A 19,158-nucleotide genomic window follows, 5' to 3' on the forward strand; every position below is an offset into this window, starting at 1 on the left:
CTGTTCATATTTTCTATTTTTTCCTGGTTCAGTCTCGGAAGGTTGTGCTTTTCTAAGAATTTGTCCATTTCTTCCAGGTTGTCCATTTTATTGGCATAGAGTTGCTTGTAGTAATCTCTCATGATCCTTTGTATTTCTGCAGTGTCAGTTACTTCTCCTTTTTCATTTCTAATTCTAACTGATTTGAGTCTTCTCCCTTTTTTTCTTGATGAGTCTGGCTAATGGTTTATCAATTTTGTTTATCTTCTCAAATAACCGGCTTTTAGTTTTATTGATCTTTGCTATTGTTTTCTTTGTTTCTATTTCATTTATTTCTGATCTGATCTTTATGATTTCCTTCCTTCTGCTAACTTTGGGGTTTTTTTGGTTCTTCTTTCTCTAATTGCTTTAGGTGTAAGGTTAGGTTGTTTATTTGAGATGTTTCTTGTTTCTTGAGGTAGGATTGTATTGCTATAAACTTCCCTCTTAGAACTGCTTTTGCTGCATCCTATAGGTTTTGGGTCATCAAGTTTTCATTGTCATTTGTTTCTAGGTATTTTTTGATTTCCTCTTTGATTTCTTCAGCGATCTCTTGGTTATTTAGTACTGTATTGTCTAGCCTCCATGTGTCTGTATTTTTTACAGTTTTTTTTCCATAATTGATATCTAGTCTCATAACGTTGTGGTCAGAAAATATACTTGATAGGATTTCAATTTTCTTAAATTTACCAAGGCTTGATTTGTGTCCCAAGATATGGTCTATGCTGGAGAATGTTCCATGAGCACTTGAGAAGAAAGTGTATTCTGTTGTTTTTGGATGGAATGTCCTATAAATATCAACTAAGTCCATATTGTTTAATGTGTCATTTAAAGCTTGTGTTTCGTTATTTTCATTTTGGATGATCTGTCCATTGGTGAAAGTGGGGTGTTAAAGTCCCCTACTATGATTGTGTTACTTTCGATTTCCCCTTTTATGGCTGTTAGCATTTGCCTTATGTATTGAGATGCTCCTATGTTGGGTGCATAAATATTTACAATTGTTGTATCTTCTTGGATTGATCCCTTGGTCATTATGTAGTGCCCTTCTTTGTCTCTTGTAACAGTCTTTATTTTAAAGTCTATTTTGTCTGATATGAGAATTGCTACTCCAGCTTTCTTTTGATTTCTATTTGCATGGAATATCTCTTTCCATCCCCTCACTTTCAGTCTGTATGTGTCCCTAGGTCTGAAGTGGGTTTCTTGTAGACAGCATATATATGGGTCTTGTTTTTGTATCCATTCAGCCAGTCTATGTCTTTTGGCTGGGGCATTTAATCCATTTACATTTACGGTAATTATCGATATGTATATTCCTATTACCATTTTCTTAATTGTTTTCGGTTTGTTATTGTAGGTCTTTTCCTTCTCTTGTGTTTCCTACCTGGAGAAGTTCCTTTAGCATTTGTTGTAAAGCTGGTTTGGTGGTGCTGAATTCTCTTCGCTTTTGCTTGTCTGTAAAGATTTTGATTTCTCCGTCGAATCTGAATGAGATCCTTGCTGGGTAGAGTAATTTTGGTTGTAGGTTTTTCCCTTTCATCACTTTAAATATGTCCTACCACTGCCTTCTGGCTTGTAGAGCTTCTGCTACAAGATCAGCTGTTAACCTTATGGGGACTCCCTTGTATGTTATTTGTCACTTTTCCCTTGCTGCCTTTAATATTTTTTCTTTGTATTTATTTTTTGATAGTTTGATTAATATGTGTCTTGGCGTGTTTCTCCTTGAATTTATCCTGTATGGGACTCTCTGTGCTTCCTGGACTTGATTGACTATTTCCTTTCCCATATTAGGGAAATTTTCAACTATCATCTCTTCAAATATTTTCTCAGACCCTTTCTTTTTCTCTTCTTCTTCTGGGACACCTATAATTCGAATGTTGGTGCATTTAATGTTGTCCCAGAGGTCTCTGGGACTGTCCTCAATGCTTTTCATTCTTTTTTCTTTATTCTGCTCTGTGGTAGTTATTTCCACTATTTTATCTTCCAGGTCACTTATCCGTTCTTCTGCCTCAGTTATTCTGCTATTGATTCCTTCTAGAGAATTTTTAATTTCATTTATTGTGTTGTTCATCATTGTTTATTTTCTCTTTAGTTCTTCTACGTCCTTTTTAAACGTTTCTTGTCTTTTCTCCATTCTATTTCCAAGATTTTGCATCATCTTTACTCTCATTATTCTGAATTCTTTTTCAGGTAGGTTGCCTATTCCTTCTTCATTTATTTGGTCTGGTGGGTTTCTTCCTTGCTCCTTCATCTGCTGCATATTTCTCTGTCTTCTCATTTTAACTTACTGTTTTGGGGGTCTCCTTTTCACAGGCTACAGGTTCACAGTTCCCGTTGTTTTTGGTGTCTGCCGCCAGTCGGTAAGGTTGGTTCAGGGGCTTGTGTAGGCTTTCTGGTAGAGGGGCCTGGTGCCTTTGTTCTGGTGGGTGGGGCTGGATCTTGTCTTTCTGGTTGGCAGGGCCACGTCCGTTGGTGTGTTTTGGGGTGTCTGTGAACTCACTATGATTTTAGGCAGCCTCTCTGCTAATGGGTGGGGTTTTGTTCCTGTCTTGTTAGTTGCTTGCCATGGGGTGTTCAGCACTGGAGCTTGCTGGCCGTTGAGAGGAGCTGGGTCTTAGCGTTGAGACAGAGATCTCTGGGAGAGCTCTTGCCGACTGATATTACATGGGGCCGGGTGGTCTCTGGTGGTCCAATGTCCTGAACTCGTCTCTCCCACTTCAGAGGCTCAGGCCTGACACTAGGCCGGGGCACTAAGACCCTGTCAGCCACATGGCTCTCTTGCTCTTCTTCTCCTTTGTTTTACTGTCATAGAAGGAACAGAGATTTTGGAGCCAGACAAATTCAAGTCTGAATCTCACATTCATCACTGCATGTAGTTGTATGGCATCAGGCAGTTTACTTAGGCTCTCTGAGCACAGTTTCTTCGTCTATGCCATGGAGACTCTACTGCTCCCCCAGCCCAGTTGTTGGGTAGATAAGTGTTATTGAAGGATGGAGCCTTATCTCCTCCCACTTCGCGGCGGGGGACTATCCAATGGAAAGGAGGCTCTACCTTCTAATTACATTTAACATGTAGAGGGAAGAGAACTGTATCCTCTGTTTTTCAGTGACTTTGGAAGAGGAGACAGGATCCTGGCCTTGCTAACGTAGGCAGCAGGCAGAGGGTGGCCTTCTGTAGAGTCCAAAGCCAAGAACGTCTTTTAGCTCTAGGTTGAGCTTTTAAGCCCTTCCTTCTCTAGAACCTGGATGGAACTCTCGGGCAGCTCTGCCCCAAGTCTCCGCTGTAAAAAGGGATGCTGGGTGGTGTTTTCAGAGGGATGCTCACTTCCTTTCTTGGTGAGAAAATTCCTGGGCCCTCGCTTGCTGCTCTGTGGCCACCATGGCAGGTGTGTGGAGTGACTGTGGAGTGACTTGGATGTCGAGGGCCATGTAGCACGTGACCTTTCCTTCAGGGCTGGTGGGGTGAAGTGATCCCATTTCAGGTATTTTGGGAAGGAGGAAACAAGCCAGTTAGAAGTGAGTTCTGTAGGGAAGTGAGTTCTGTAGGAGAGGGTGAATATTACATGGAGCAAGAAGAAAGCTAAGGGAATAAAAGGTAAAGGAAAAGGTAGAGAAATACCTCCTATTTAATGAGTACTGGCTCTGTGCCAGATACTATATGGAGCACTTAGCATGGACTAGCTCATCTCCTCCTGAGACATAGGAACTGTATTCCTACTTGACAGATATATTAGGTAACTTGTCAGTGGTCCCTCAGATGCTAAGTGGCAGAGGTGGGATTCAAGCCCATGGTGTTATGGGTAATCACTTGGCAACACAGAACTTTTCAAACCACTTCTAAACACACAATCCTAAATGGCTGAAGTTGGAAGAAAGTTTGGAGACCAACTAATCCAATTCCTTTATTTGATGAAAAAAGAGACTCAAAGAGGAAAAGTGGTAACACTTGTTATTAGAGCTGAACTGAGAACAATTTCCCGGTTGCCTGAATCCCTATCGAATAGTCTTGGGATAACTGGCTCCAGGACTTCAGAGCTGTTGAATTTGTTGTTTTCTGGAAACAAGCCCCTCCCCAATTCCCCTGGGGTAGACTTCTATTGCAGACCAATATTTCTCATACTGTCTCAAATAGCTTGTGTCCGGGAGATGTGCCTCACGCCCACATCTCAGATAACAGGAAATTAGAAAGTGGCACAGGAGACTTACTCTTTTTCATCAAGTGAAAGGAAGCTGCTGACTCATCATATCAGCCCACTGTTCTGAAACTTTTCTCTCTCCAAAGTCAACAGTGGTTTCATAATTACTAAATTGAAAGAACATTTTCTTAGCTCTATTTTACACATGGGACTTGATATTATTTGTCAATGATAAGCAGTTTCATGAAACTCTCTCCTCCTGTGACAGCCTGTCTCCTGGTTTTTCCTTGCTTGTTCTTTTCATTCCTCTTCATTCTTCTTCCTGAGATGCTACTCTTCCTGCCTCTCCCTTAGATTTAAGTGTTCTGTCAGACTCTGACCACAGCCCTCTCCTCTTCTCTTTTATTAAGCTGTTCCCAGGTCATCTTGTTTACATGAGTCAAAATTCTTTCCAAGACCATAATAAATGCCTCCCCCTACCCTTTTTCATGTTACAGCTTTACTTGGTCTCTAAGACTCTTGGAGACCACTGCAGTCAGTAGACAGAAAGGGATAAAAGTAAAATTGGATCTCTGCATCCAGGGAGATCTCAGAAAAGTGAGAAATTGGGTCAGTTAGGGTCACCTGTCATAATGAAAACCAAGTAGAATCTAACCAGCATGCCTGGGAGAACAGGATTTAGGAGGAAACTTGTCCTAGGTGATCTGGGTAAGATGTGTTGATAAAGGGGAATTTGTTCACAGCTTTTGGCAGGAATCAGTGGACCTGATGTTTTATAAAAATAATTAAAAAGTCTACAAATAAATGCTGTAGAGGCTGTGGAGAAAAGGGAACCCTCCTACACTGTAGGTGGGAATGTAAATTGGTACAGCCACCATGGAGAACAGTATGGAGGTTTCTCAAAAGACTAAAAATAGAGTTGCTATACAATCCAGCAATCCCACTCCTGGACATATATCAGGACAAAACTATAACTCAAAAAGATACATGCAGGACTTCCCTGGTGGCACAGTGGTTAAGAATCCGCCCGCCAATGCAGGGGACATGGGTTCGAGCCCTGGTCCGGGAAGATCCCACATGCGGGGGAGCGACTAAGCCTGTGTGCCACAACTACTGAGCCTGCGCTCTAGGGTCCATGAGCCACAACTACTGAGCCCATGCACCACAACTACGGAAGCCTGCACCTAGAGCCCGTGCTCTGCAACAAGAGAAGCCACCACAATGAGAAGCCTGCACACCGCAATGAAGAGTAGCCCTTGCTCGCCGCAACTAGAGAAAGCCTGCATGCAGCAATGAAGACCCAACACAGCCAAAAAAAAAGATACATGCACCCCTATGGTCAGCACTATTTACAACAGCCTTGACAGGGAAGCAACCTAAATGTCCAGCAACAGATGAATGGATAAAGAAGATGTGGAATATATATACCATGGAATATTACTCAGCCATAAAAAAAGAATGAAATAGTGCCATTTGTGGCTACATGGATGGACCTAGAGATTATCATACTAAGCAAAGTAGGTCAGAAAGAGAAAGACAAATACTGTATGGTATCACTTATATGTGGAATCTAAAATATGGCACAAATGCACTTATCTATGAAACAGAAACAGACTCACAGACATAGAGAACAGACTTGTGGTTGTCAAGGGGGCAGGGGGTGGGGGAGGGTTGGATTGGGAGTTTGGGATTAGCAGATGCAAACTATTATATATAGAATGGATAAACAACAAGGTCCTTCTGTATAGCACAGGGAACTATATTCAATATCCTGTGATAAACCATAATGGAAAAGAATATGGAAAAGAATATATATATGTATAACTGACTCACTTTGCTGTGCACCAGGAAAACAACATTGTAAATCAACTGTACTTCAATAAAAAAGTAACTTAAAAATAATGTGTAATTTTGAGAACTATAACTTGAGGGGAGGATTTGGAAGGGACTGAGCTCTGGTTGGGTTGGAGCAGTCAGTACTTCCTTCAAAATCTGTAACTTTCCATGGCCCCTGGCTGACGTGGCTTGCTATCAAGTCAGTCTCACTTCCAAAGGTAACCGACTACGTTAACAATTTGCCCACATTTCACCAAAGGAGTGGACGTCAAATTTTACCTGTCTTTTCGTGACTGTCTAATGTTCTTAAAACATCCTGCCATAATTATGAAAGACACCATCGGGACTCTGACCTCCAGTGGGTGGAGCCCAGGTGGAAGGTCATGTCTGCTTTTGCTGGGTCTGAGACCAATTAACCCACACACACCTAGAGGGGAGGTCTAAGGTGGCAAGACAGCCACCAAGTCCTTCAAACTTGCTTTCTTTTCATTCAACAGAAGAAAAATAGCTAATTTCCTAAAATATTAGTATTCTGGAAGACGAAAGTTAAAATCTCACAAGCCATGGAAACGAGTATTGATTGAAAGTAATGTTAGGTTCAGCTAGGACATGTCATAAGCAAAGACCGGAATGTGGGGCTAGATCCACTTCTCGCAAAGGATACTTTACTTTTTGCTCTGTTTCAATTTCTTCTCAGTGTTGATCTCTTTCCTCTGTGGAAAGATGTTACGTAAGGAGAAGTCTAAGTCTTTCTCTGCCTAGAACCTTGAGGCTAGGTAGAGAAAGGAGTGGATTTCTACTTATCATTTCAAGCAACCCTGAACTTAGGGAGCCCATTCCTTCTCTTCCCTCCCTCCCTCCCTCCCTCCCTCCCCTACTTCCATCCTTCCTTTTGCACATTTACAAGTGCTCTAAATCATTAAGGAAATTTATGCAGTTCTAAAACCATAAACCCAAAACTGCATAGATCAGAGACCTCAGAGATGTCCTAGCCCACCCTCTCATTTTGTAGATGAGGATTGTGGGCTCCAGAACACAGAGAGTAGGGACTTCCCTGGTGGTCCAGTGGTTAAGACTCTGCACTTCCAACGCAGGAGACACGGGTTCAATCCCTTGTCGGGGAGCTAAGATCTCACGTGTCGTGCAATGTGGCCAAAAAGAAAACACAACAGAAAGCGGAGGGTAGAACCAGATTTAGGGTTCCTGGGTCCTCTTCCTTGTTCCATTCTGTTTCAGAGGAGACCACAAGAGGCAAAAACACTTACTTTTGGAAGAATCTCTATCAGAATCCTACGTAGGCAGTTTTATTTTTTCCCAAGGTAGAAGTTGTTTCCAGCAACAGAGAAGTCACTCTTGCTGTCCCATCACTCACCGACAAACAGCTGGCTGTAGAGCTCCAGGCGGGTGTGGCCTTCCGTTGGGGCCTTGCGGGTCTGCTGGGGCAGCCTGTCCACCTGCAGGCTGGCCTGCTTGACATTCCTCTCCGCGGTGACCCGGTGCCACTGGTCATCGTTGAGAGGCGAGGGTGACCTCACCACAATCTCCACTGGCCCGTTTCCGACATCAAATGAAAAGGACACTTCCGTGGCAGCTGGAGGAGCACAAAGCATGAAAGGCACGTGAGTACTTCCCTCCCAGATGCCAAACAGTGGTGAATTCTAGAGGTAAAACCAAGCACGGAGAGAAAAGGAATCTAAGCTAGTCACTTGCTACATAGGTCCAAGGCGAAATCCTTTGAGGAGGGATAAAACATGAACCCATTGTTAACCATTAATAACCAGGGGAAGGAAAATAAACTTGGATTGGGGGTCAGGTATACATTGGTTTATTTTATCAGGAAGTTACCATCATTGACTCTTTCCAGATAAGGAACTGAAGGCTGGCGCACTTAAGCACATGTCGAGCACCTTAGACTGAGTGAGTAGTGGAGTCAGGATGGGAACCAGGCTTCTCAGGTTTCAGAGCCTGAGACCTTTTGGCTCTACACACACCCTGACTCTTCAGTAGCTCTTAGGGCGTGACCTGTAGCTCTGGCTGCACCAAGCGTCACCTGGGAGCTTTACGAAACACACCAGCTCCGCCCCCAGGGATTCCCACTCAGCTAGGTAGGCACTGGTAGTTTTTAAAAGCTTCCTGGAAAATATTAATATATAGCTAGAGTTGAGAGCTACTGCTTTGCGGGTATTCACAAAACTTTATTTCCTTGATCTAATCCTTAAGGTTCCTATGGAAAGTCAGGGAGCTGTGAATTGTGCATGCAATGAGGATGACCCACATCTCTCCCGGACCTCTGGGGCTGGGCAAAGGGCAGCTCCAGAGTCCTGCAGAAAAAACTCTTTCTTGAACCATTTGTTGCACACCTTGGATGTTCGCCATCTGGGATGTCAGGTCCTTCTCATAACCTACCCTCCAGCACTAATCACAAATCATTCTTCTTCTTCTTCTTTTTTTTTTTTTAATAGATCTGCTCCCAATCAAACTCCTTTAATAAATCACCTTTCAACAATGGAAAAATGGACTAGGAGGTTGCTTTGGTAACTCCAATTGTCAGTAGCTTTCTCACAACACATTTTAGGTTTCAAGTTCTTCAGTGACTACCTAGTGCTTTATAAATATGTTTTTTTAAGTGTATATTTTTCCTGCGATTGGCAGGCGAGGTAGTGGCATGCGGGTCCCAGCTCCTTAGCTTGGTGAATTCTTTTGACAGGAAAGATGAGGCGCACCACTGGATCTTCTAACTTTGCTTATAAAGAGATTCAGCTCCTCTATCTATCAATGAGCCTCTGACTAATCTCCAAGCAGTTTAATTAACTATCTGTCATTTTTTCCCCCAGGCTAACGAAAAATTCAGCTTCTCTGGACTGGTACCACTTTGAAATGATGTTGCAAGCAATCAAACTTCTGATTTAAAAACCGCAGTGGGCCAGATTCTCTCAAGACCTAGACTGTTCCCCACCTCTGGGTCAGGCCCCTCTGAAAGCTGCATTAACTTTATTGAGCTCCAGGGACATTAGACGCAGAACTCAATTTCATCAACCTAGTTGTACCAAGGAATTTGGTTCCTTTATGTCGTTAGAAAGGGAACTTTAATTTTAACACCTGTGGTGACGCCACACGTGCTCTGGTGAAATTTCTTCTCTAAATTGGGAGCTCCTGCCTTCCAGGGTCACTGTGACCTGATGGAGGCCAGTGACCTTCACCAAGGTTTCTGCAGAAGTATGATCAGAATATGGGTCGACGATCATACGACTCATGAACTGAATGACCTTTCCCTGAATTTCTGGCATGGTCAATGGGGAAAACGTAACCTCGATTTTTAAGATTGAATTTGTTCTGTTCTTGCAGTGCTGTGTCTTAGCAGATGCATTTTAAAATGTAAGTTATCAGAATAGCCAGAGAACAAGACTTCCTGAGCTAAGAAGGAAAGTCGGTTTTGCTTCAAAGGCATCAACAGCCATCAGGGAAATACGATTTAGGGATAAATTGAGTTTAACTCTAAAATTTGACTCAGAGGGATGAATGCTCCTCTAATTTCCTCTCTTCCTGCTCTAACGAATTTTTGTTCAGGTCTTTTTTTGTGGTACGCGGACCTCTCACTGTTGTGGCCTCTCCCGTTGCAGAGCACAGGCTCCGGACGCGCAGGCTCAGCGGCCATGGCTCACGGGCCCAGCCACTCCGCGGCATGTGGGATCTTCCCGGACCGGGGCACGAACCCGCGTCCCCTGCATCAGCAGGCGGACTCTCAACCACTATGCCACCAGGGAAGCCCCTGTTCAGGTCTGAGGACCAGCAGTTACCAGGAAATAGCCATACTTCCTTCTCTGCTTGTCGCACTAGATCCCCTGTTCCTTAACATCAACACTTCCCCCTACAGGAGGAAAGAAGGTCTCGAGGACCTGCTGTAGCTCAGTCCTCTCCCCAGCTGGGTGCAGGAAGAGGGACTCAAGGCCGAGGGCCCCTGAGAGCAGAATCCTCCTCCAAGAGGCTCCACCCAGGCTCTGTTGAAGTAATGTCCACAATTTCAGCCCATCCCACTTCCCTTCTGGTGCTTCGTGAGGCCCCGCCTGAGAGTGAGGGAAGGGGTTCCTTTTTCCCATTTATTCTATGTCAGCTTCCCTGACATTGCCTTTGAGAAATCCCGTCTCCCAGCCAAACGGCAAGTGTGTTTTAAAAGCTTCTGAAGTTCAGTTTGTGGATGATTGCTCTCCGTTTCTGGGTGAGAGGAGCTGACATTTTAAAAGAGCTAATTACAGAGAGAGTCAGCAAGCGAATGAAAGGGAGGCAGAGTAAAAGACACGAGAGCCAGCGACACCATCCTCTTAATGTGTGTCTCCAGGAGACTGAAGTGTTGCCCTGTTTCTGACTGTAGAAAAGGAATTTCTGACATATCGACACTATTCTTATTTTCAGAAATAAGTATTTAAAGATTGGATGTTTCTAGCATGGCTCATTAGAAAGAACACGGTAGCACACACGAATGGCTGCCTTTCTCTTAGTGTCAGGAACTGGGAAGCATCTTTCTTGCAAACTCACAAGTTAGCCTGCCATCGTTTTGTAGATGCTGGCAGAAGACAGGAGACTCGAGGGTCAGAGACAACGCACTGCGTTCTTCACGGTGCAGCAGGCGGCATGAGCGTCAGTCCTCCTTGGTTTCTTTGGTCCCCAGGGTCCCATGGGGGCCACGTGGAGCAGCTCAGGTGGATGCTGCCTATGCAGTGAGTTTGCATCACAGCCAAGGAGCCCTGACTTTAGGAAATCCCGAAGTTTCAAAAGGGCTGCTAGCAAACCTGCTTAACTTTTGTCCTGGGGAGAGACATTGGCTTTATTATCCTGGTCAGGAAACAAATCTACTCTCTGTTCTGGAGGAAGACATTCTATCCTCCGAGACTGTTTGCTATACACACATCCTTTAAAAGGTACGAACAAAGCTGACAGTGCCTCTTGTTCAGAAGACAAGCAGAAATGGGAGAGACCCATGGAGAATCCTGCCCAACAGCTAGACAATCCCCCACCCTTTTCCTTGTGAGCCGACCTGATTTTGCCCAGGAAACTATGTACTTCCATACAACTTCATGCTTCAGGTATGGATGACCCTACCCCAGGCCCAGAGGGTGTATCTGGATTCATCTAAGTCAAACATGAGAATTCTGAGCTCTCTGCCAGCAACCCACTTAAGATGGGAGGTATCATTTCCTTCTGGCCAGTAAGACATGAGGGGGAGTCTTTGGAAGGAAAATTAATTAATTGGTAAGAGAAGAGACAGTCATCCCCTTTTGCTCCTTGGTCTTGGGAGGAGATGTGGTTTGTAGTGTTGGTGGAGTCAGACACACTGAGGAGAACAGGGAGGGAAATGGGATGAACCTGGGGCTTAGCTGACATTGTTCAGCCCCTGAATTATTCCTGGAGCCACTTCAAGACTTCTTATGTGAGATATCCCTTATTGCTAAAGCCATCTTTCTTGCAGCTAAAAGCATCTTAACTGATATAGAGAACGGTTTAGCAATCAGTATTTATGAGTTCTAGTCTTCACTTTGCTTTGTCACCTTTTGGGCTCTGTTTATTGGTGTCTGAAAGGAGGATTACATCTATAGTTTCCCAAGAGTTTCTATGTCCAAAATGTGTCTGAAAACACTGATGAGCTCTAAGGTCCCTTCAAATGCGAACATTCTATGATCTAATTTCCAAGAGATTCTAAGAGAAACAATAAATGAAATAGAGCTGGTCTCACTAGTAGTGGTAGATATTGGATCACTACAGGGAGAAAAGAGAGATATTAGAAGAGAAATGCACAAGGTGGCATATGGGCATTAGAAACAAGCATGATGGCAGAGATCACTTTTGATCACATCTGGATCATGACTTCATTTGAGTGACAAAGCAATGAATGGGACAGAACCATGGGCAGCTCTGGAGAGAGAGAGAGATATATATATATATATATATATATTTTTTTTTTTTCCCCCCCCTCCCCTCCTTCAAGTGTAATTCCAGCAGGTGGCACTATTCACTCTCATTCTAACCATGAGTTTTCGGAAACAAATCACTCCAGGCTTAATGTACTGAGAGACGAATTTAACAACTGACCAGAATAGTAGGCTTTTGGACTCTGGGTTTTCCCAGCAGGTGAGATAACATTCAGACATTAGACTCAAAGCATCAGTTGGAAGCAGCAGAAAAAATTGGCCATTCAACACAGAATAGGTAAAAACACAAGGGAAGGTACACAAAGTGAGCACACTGAGAAGACCAGCTAACACGGCTGCAGTTTTGATGATGATTTTTTTCTTTCATTCTACAGTGAAGTTCAAGGATGGATAGCTTCCAAAGGGCTATTCTGCACCAAATCTCATTTGATCCATACAACAAAACTGGTAATAGGCAGAGCAGATATTTTAGCCTCACTCTACGAGTGGGGAATGTTATGAATTTTCTGCTTTCTTTTTCATGAAGGAAGGGCTAAGTGTCCATTAGGAGACAAAAGAATTTAGACAACAGGAAAGGGTATGAGAAGACACAGGTAGGCTGAAAATGAGGTCATTATGGGGACCAGAGAGGTGAGAAGCAGGAAGAGGAAGTAAAGAGACCACCTATGATACTGTCCAAGGCCAGGCGCTCCACTGCACACTGGGTGCCATCCCTTCTTATCTGTTCCAGGACGTCCCTCCAGCAATTCCCCCTCCCCTTCTACAGTGTCTATAATTTGTCCTCTACTGAATCATTCCACGTGACCGTGTGAACCTACCTCTAATGCTAACCGCCACCACCTCCACTACAAAATCCTTCTCTTGTCTTCACATCCCGTTTCTTTGCTCCCTGTTGTTGCAGATTCCTTGAAGGAGCTGCCTGTGTGCTCTGTGTCTGTGTCTGTTCCTCTCAGTCTTTCTGTAACGCCATCACCTTAAGGCTTTCTCTTTCACTACATTGTGAAACTGCTCTCGACTCAGCGCCTAAGCACTTACTGGTCCCTTTACCCAAATAACTCTACGGCTGCTTTTCTATCCCTCTGCACACAGCCCTCATATTAGAAATTCCTTTCCTAAACCTTCTATGTTAAACAGCAACCCCCCACCCCCTTTAGCTGCCTTTGCCCCTTTATCCTAATTTTTCTGGATCTACATAGCACATATCGCCATCTAGCACAACATATATGTGCTCCTGGACTCATTAAAGCAGACGTATTTTCCATTTTGTTCAGTTTTTGTTCAGTGCCTAGAACAATGCTTGACACAGAGTAAGCACTCAACAATTTATGAATGAATGAATGAATGAATGAATGAATAGGAACACTCCTGCCATGGAGGCCAATTATCTAGATACTCTGAAAAAAAGAAATCCATGCATTTTCCTAATGCAAACCATAACTTAAGACACAAGCATATATAAGGAATGCCAGCTTGTATTCTATAAGCATCTTCCCTGAGGGCATACAGTAACTTAATGTATATTCCTCAGTCTGGGAACTTGATACATGAGTCATGTCTGTTTGAAACAAACTGTGCCAAATGTTGTTCCCAAACCTATAACATTTGAGGAACAAAGACTTGTCCAAGATAAACCCAGTAGTGGAGCCAGAAGCAGAATTTTCTCCCATTTCTACATCTCATGCTATTTTCACTCTACTCTTGGGAACAAAGACCTTGAATCAAAATTACATTTCTCAAATTTTGGCCTGCATAAGAAAATGCTAAAGAAACATGCTTAAAATGCACATTTCAAGGCTCCTCTCACTCAGTAAGTTGGGGCAGGACTGTGGAGTTTGTATTTTGCTAATGCCAGGTGACTGATACAAGCGGTCCTGGAATACTATTTATTTTATTTTATTTTAACATCTTTATTGGAGTGTAATTGCTTTACAATGGTGTGTTAGTTTCAGCTTTATAACAAGGTGAATCAGTTATACATATACATATATCCCCATATCTCTTCCCTCTTGTGTCTCCCTCCCTCCCACCCTCCCTATCCCACCCCTCCAGGTGGTCACAAAGCCCCGAGCTGATCTCCCTGTGCTATGCGGCTGCTTCCCACTAGCTACCTACCTTACGTTTGGTAATGTACGTATGTCCATGCCACTCTCTCACTTTGTCCCAGCTTACCCTTCCCCCTCCCCATATCCTCAAGTCCATTCTCTAGTAGGTCTGTGTCTTTATTCCTGTCTTGCCCCTAGGCTCTTCATGACTATTTTTTTTTCATAGATTACAAATACATGTGTTAGCATACGGTATTTGGTTTTCTCTTTCTGACTTACTTCACTCTGTATGACAGACTCTAGGTCCATCTACCTCACTACAAATAACTCAATTTCGTTTCTTTTTATGGCTGAGTAATATTCATTGTATATGTGTGCCACATCTTCTTTATCTATTCATCTGTTGATGGACACTTAGGTTGCTTCCATGTCCTGGCTATTGTAAACAGAGCTGCAATGAACATATTGGTACATGACTCTTTTTGAATTATGGTTTTCTCAGGGTATATGCCCAGTAGCAGGATTGCTGGGTCGTATGGTAGTTCTGTTTTTAGTTTTTTAAGGAACCTCCATCCATACTGTTCTCCATAGTGGCTGTATCAATTTACATGGAATACTACTTTAAACACTAGGGTTGCCAAGTTGCATTCTAGTAGGAAGGCCCTAGGAATCTTTTGCTTCCTTGTCATCAAGAGATTTTCAAACTGTGTAGTGAAGAGTTTAACCTTTTCCAAGGAGGGGTCTGGACTTTGCCCTTGGCTTTGGGTAGATAATATCTAAAGCCTTGGAGTGTTATGCCGGGTTGGGGTGTCTCTGTGTGCCTGGGGGCCTTGGGTCATGCCAGGCAGTCTAACAATGTGATTTAGGGTAGAGGCTGGCCTTACCAGATAGTATTTGGGGTAGGAACCTCATCAAACAGTATTTGGGGTAGGGGCTGACCACTCCAGCTAGACCAATGATGTGATGTAGGGTAGGGGTTTGGCTCACACAGTTCAGCCCCTGGAGGGGCTGGAAACCAAGGTTGGCCACATGGGCAGTGGACCATTCCTAAATAAAGGAGTCTGAATAAAGACCCTGAACACTGAGGCTCAGGGGAGCTGCCCTGGTTGGCAGTACCCCATGCATACCGGCACAGTCAGTTCTGGGAAAGTAAGGTGTCCGTGACTCTATAGGAAGCGCACACCTGGGGGCTTGGTACCTGGGGCTTCTCCTGGTCTCTGCCCTCTGTGCTCTTCTCTTGTCTGATTCTAATCTGCATTCTTTCCTTGTCATAACCATAACCACGAGTAGAGCAGCCTTTGATGAGCTCTGTGAGTCCTTTTAGAGAATCATTGAAAATGAGGGTTGTTTTGGGGGACCCTCAAAACAATCGTGTGAAATTTTGTGTGAGCTGTGGTCCTTCCAAGTTTGCAGTTGGTCTAATTCTCTGCAAAAATAATCACTTTGCTTTTGAGGCATGTAATCAAGTCCAACAGTGTTCAGACTGAAAGATGTACAAAAATGAAGTCCAACTTCCAAGCTCACCTTCACTGCCTAGATAAGGAAATTGAGTCTGTAAGATGCTAACATCCAGTTATAACTAAGCATTGAGCTTCTGTTTTTCTAACTGTGCTGTACTGCTTTTCATATTATGCAGGACATTTTTTTAAAATCCTATTTTTCTCTACTATAGTCTTAGTTTGTGAGTATGGAAAGTTTTAGAGCCAATATGCATATTCACATCCAAAATCTCAGTGTTAAACACATCTGAAGATGAACATTGGCAAGGAGAAAATTTATTTGAAGTCTTTTGGAAGTTCTTCAAGGAAATGCCTGGAGCTTAACAATCAATGGTATGAACTCATTTTTAAATCTCTCGTATGCTGATAACCTCCTGAGTATGAGAAGTATTTCTCTTTATGTATTTTTGCCTTTAAGCTTTTTGTTATAGTTAAAAAAATAACTTCACAAACAAAGGCATCCACAGAGAAAAGGAAGCAAAAGGGAGTTACCATTGGCCAAGAGAAAACAGAAAGCTGTCTTTAAAATGCAAAGCCTTTCTAATTTTAGTTTTCTCCATGCATTTAACTACCTTCTGAGAATAACTTCTTGAATATCAATGGACCTATATGATTCAAAAAGGAAAAAGACAAAAAGCTTTCCAAAAGGACATGTGGCTTGAAACAGCACCTGTCCTCAGTAAGGGACATGTAGTCAGGGTTCAAATACCCCCATGTTTGGAATCAGTGGGGACTTGTGTGCTGGGCAGAGAGTGCCAGTTTGGAAGAATAAATGAAAGTCCCAGATGGTGACTGTGAGGACAGAGTATTTGTGATAAAAGGGAATGCTGAAGCTGCAGGAGAGAAACCTCGAAACTGGATGCCTAAGGATTCTCCTGAGATGGAGAGGAGAATGGACCGAGGAGGCAATGGATGTAGAAGAAGCTTTTCTCTTGACCAAGGTCAGGTTGTGCAGCAAAATGAAAAACATTCATTGGAGGAAATGTGCTTGGTGGAGGACCGGGGTGATTTATGGGGCTGGTTTCAGGTGACATTCGTTGAGATACCTGGCTGTGGAGAGTTCAAGGCGAATGGAGTGTGGGATTTGAGGGCCAAAGGAGGTAATACAACTGGATGCTAAAACAGCTTGAATTGGAAAACAGCTCACAGGTGTTAGCATGGACCACGCTGAAGCTTACAAGGAGACAACATACCCGTCAATTAATTAATTGCAATTTATAAATGACTGAGCTGTGGATGGCTATGCTTATGGGGACACACCATGAGTAAAAGCCAAAGACCCAAGGAGAAAAGGAAAAGCCTTTGGCAGGTGCATGCCTGCTGCTGAGAGCTGTGAACACGCTTGTCAGAAGGAAAGCAGACGATCTCCTGGCGGCCACAGACTGTTTCAGCCCAGACTACAGGTCATCCCCCAGACACCGCTTCTTCCTCTCTGTTCTACAGCACACTGTTTCCTTTCTAGCAGATTCTTTCAATGCCAGCTTGGTATGACTTCAGACAAGACCTCTCTAATGAGGAAAGAAGTACCAAACGACAAGTCTATGTTCTACATGCTATGAACTCGGAATATAAAAACAGATTTATCCTGTTTTCCATTACAACACCAGATGCGCTTCAACTACAGTATTTGCAGTATCAGGCAGATAGTGGAGAAAAAGTGAAACCATGCCACGGGGTCGGCAGGGATGTTATCTAAATGGGAACGCAGAGAGAAATGAGAGGAGAGGAGAATCACTCTCTTTCTACATAACAACTTTCTTAAAGTGTGAAAGACCTGCAAAAGTTCCTTGGACTCTTTGCAAAAGATCTAAATTATCTTAATAGTTTTTCTCTAGCTACAATTACTTCAGTTTGTTCTTCTATTTAGTAATGAATATTAGAAATGAGGAATCTTAGGGTCGAATATTAAAAATACAGGATCTTACAATCTCAAGGTTGAAATTATCCTTGGAGAAATGCCCAATTAACACTGTGGAAGAGTAATAGAACCTTCAGGTCATGTATTTCCACCTCTGGAAAATGACAGGACACAACTTCAGAGTGTCCCTTGGGGTTGGGCCAACCAGCTTCTACTTGAACAAAGCATCCCATGGGAATGGATAATGTTAAATAACAAAAATGAATGACATCAGGAACTCTTCCTTTTCTCTAATTTTGGTTATAACAGCTGAAAAGACAACTCCCTTGATTATACTGCATAAACAAATATTTTGCCTCCGTAAAGACTGTATATATAAAACATGTGAGAACATTTTGAAGGGCCAATTTGTACAAAGTACAGACAAGCATGTTTACTTTTTTCATTGTCTGATGAAGGAATGGATCATGGTTTCTGTCTAAAGAGCTCCTTTGAGAGAACAGTTGTGGGTAGGCTTGAGCTACGTGCCAGCCTCTGCCTCAGTTGCTTTGACAACAAGGTGAGTGAATGGAAGAGCTCTGGGAATAGGTCATCCATTAGGAGCACTGTCCTGCAAGGCACATCCTTGCGCGGCCTTCCCCAATGAGGTCTTCCACTTTCATCATTTTAGCCTGCCCTGCTGCTCCATGCTGGGTATGTGAGAAAGTCTTAAACAGCAATAGCGTGCTCCATACTTTAGGTAAGTAGTGGTATGATGGTCTGAGAATTAGTAACAGGAAGCCTGTAGAGCAGATTGTGTGAAAATCTGCCTTTTAAAAGTTAAGCCCAACAATAAGGAATAACTGGTTAAATGGAGAACTTGGCAATTGAGACACCGTATTTCCCAATTTTTTTTTAAACCATGCTCCCATTTGTTGACATAATAATCATAATTATCACCTCCCCATGTTGTTATGCCCAGATGTAGGAGGCTGATGGGCAATACAACAAAGCCCTGAAGATCTCAGAGAAACATCCTACCAGCCAATAAGATTTCTTTTGTGTGTGTGTGTGTTATATTCTGTAGGTTGTATAACAAAACAATAGCTTTCTTGTTTTGTTTTGTAAATATAAAATTATGATCTTCTAAACCATACATGCTCTCTTGAAGATTCTGATACAGTCTGTGCCCTCAGGTGAAAAAAAATCACTGTTGTGGAGTATTAAAAAAATTGACAGGGAAATGTGTTTCTAAAATGTTGTTACTTGAAACAAGTAGGTTACAAACAGTATGTACTGTTATGATCTCCTTCTTGTAAGAAATTATATATAAGCGCATAGAAAAATGTTTGGAAATGTGCACACCGAAAGAGTGGTATTACATACGTTAACATTTGAGATTATAGCTGATTTTGGGGATTTATTCTTTGTGCTTCTCTGGATTTGAAAATTATTCAACAATAAACAAACACTATTTGTATAATTTTTACAAGTTACAATCTGATCATTTTCACTTCTTTTGCAAAGGTTGGTGACATTTTAAGCCACTCTATTCTATAATTTTAACAAGTGTTTAATCAGATTACTTAATCAAAATGCAAGGAATGAGATTTCATTTAAATACAGAAAATCAGAAGGAATTTAAAACTAGATTGAAACATTCCTCCTTACTTCTTTCCTGTTCTTAAGATACCTGAGAAGATTTTTTAAAAAAGAGAGTAGTCAAATTTTACCATAAAATAATTGTGAACAAGATGTGAGGTTTTTTTCCGTATTAAAAATGGCACCAAATAATAAGGTCACGCTATTTCTCAAAGTAAAATCCTCCCAGGTCTGAAGTGCCGGCATGTTCAGCTGTTTAAATTAATG

General features: G+C 42.6%; 1 protein-coding gene across 2 annotated transcripts in view; it reads right to left on the reverse strand.

The window, feature by feature from the left end:
- CNTNAP2 (contactin associated protein 2) overlaps positions 1-19,158 on the reverse strand; it is a 2,019,732-nt gene that overhangs the window by 234,039 nt on the left and 1,766,535 nt on the right. For both annotated transcript variants that reach the window (XM_049714704.1, XM_049714703.1), the window contains exon 18: positions 7,360-7,578. In XM_049714704.1, the coding sequence (XP_049570661.1) occupies positions 7,360-7,578 (219 nt within the window). The remainder of the gene's footprint in view (positions 1-7,359; positions 7,579-19,158) is intronic.

Source organism: Orcinus orca, chromosome 9 (assembly GCF_937001465.1).
Source record: "Orcinus orca chromosome 9, mOrcOrc1.1, whole genome shotgun sequence".
Classification (NCBI taxonomy): Eukaryota; Metazoa; Chordata; class Mammalia; order Artiodactyla; family Delphinidae; genus Orcinus; species Orcinus orca.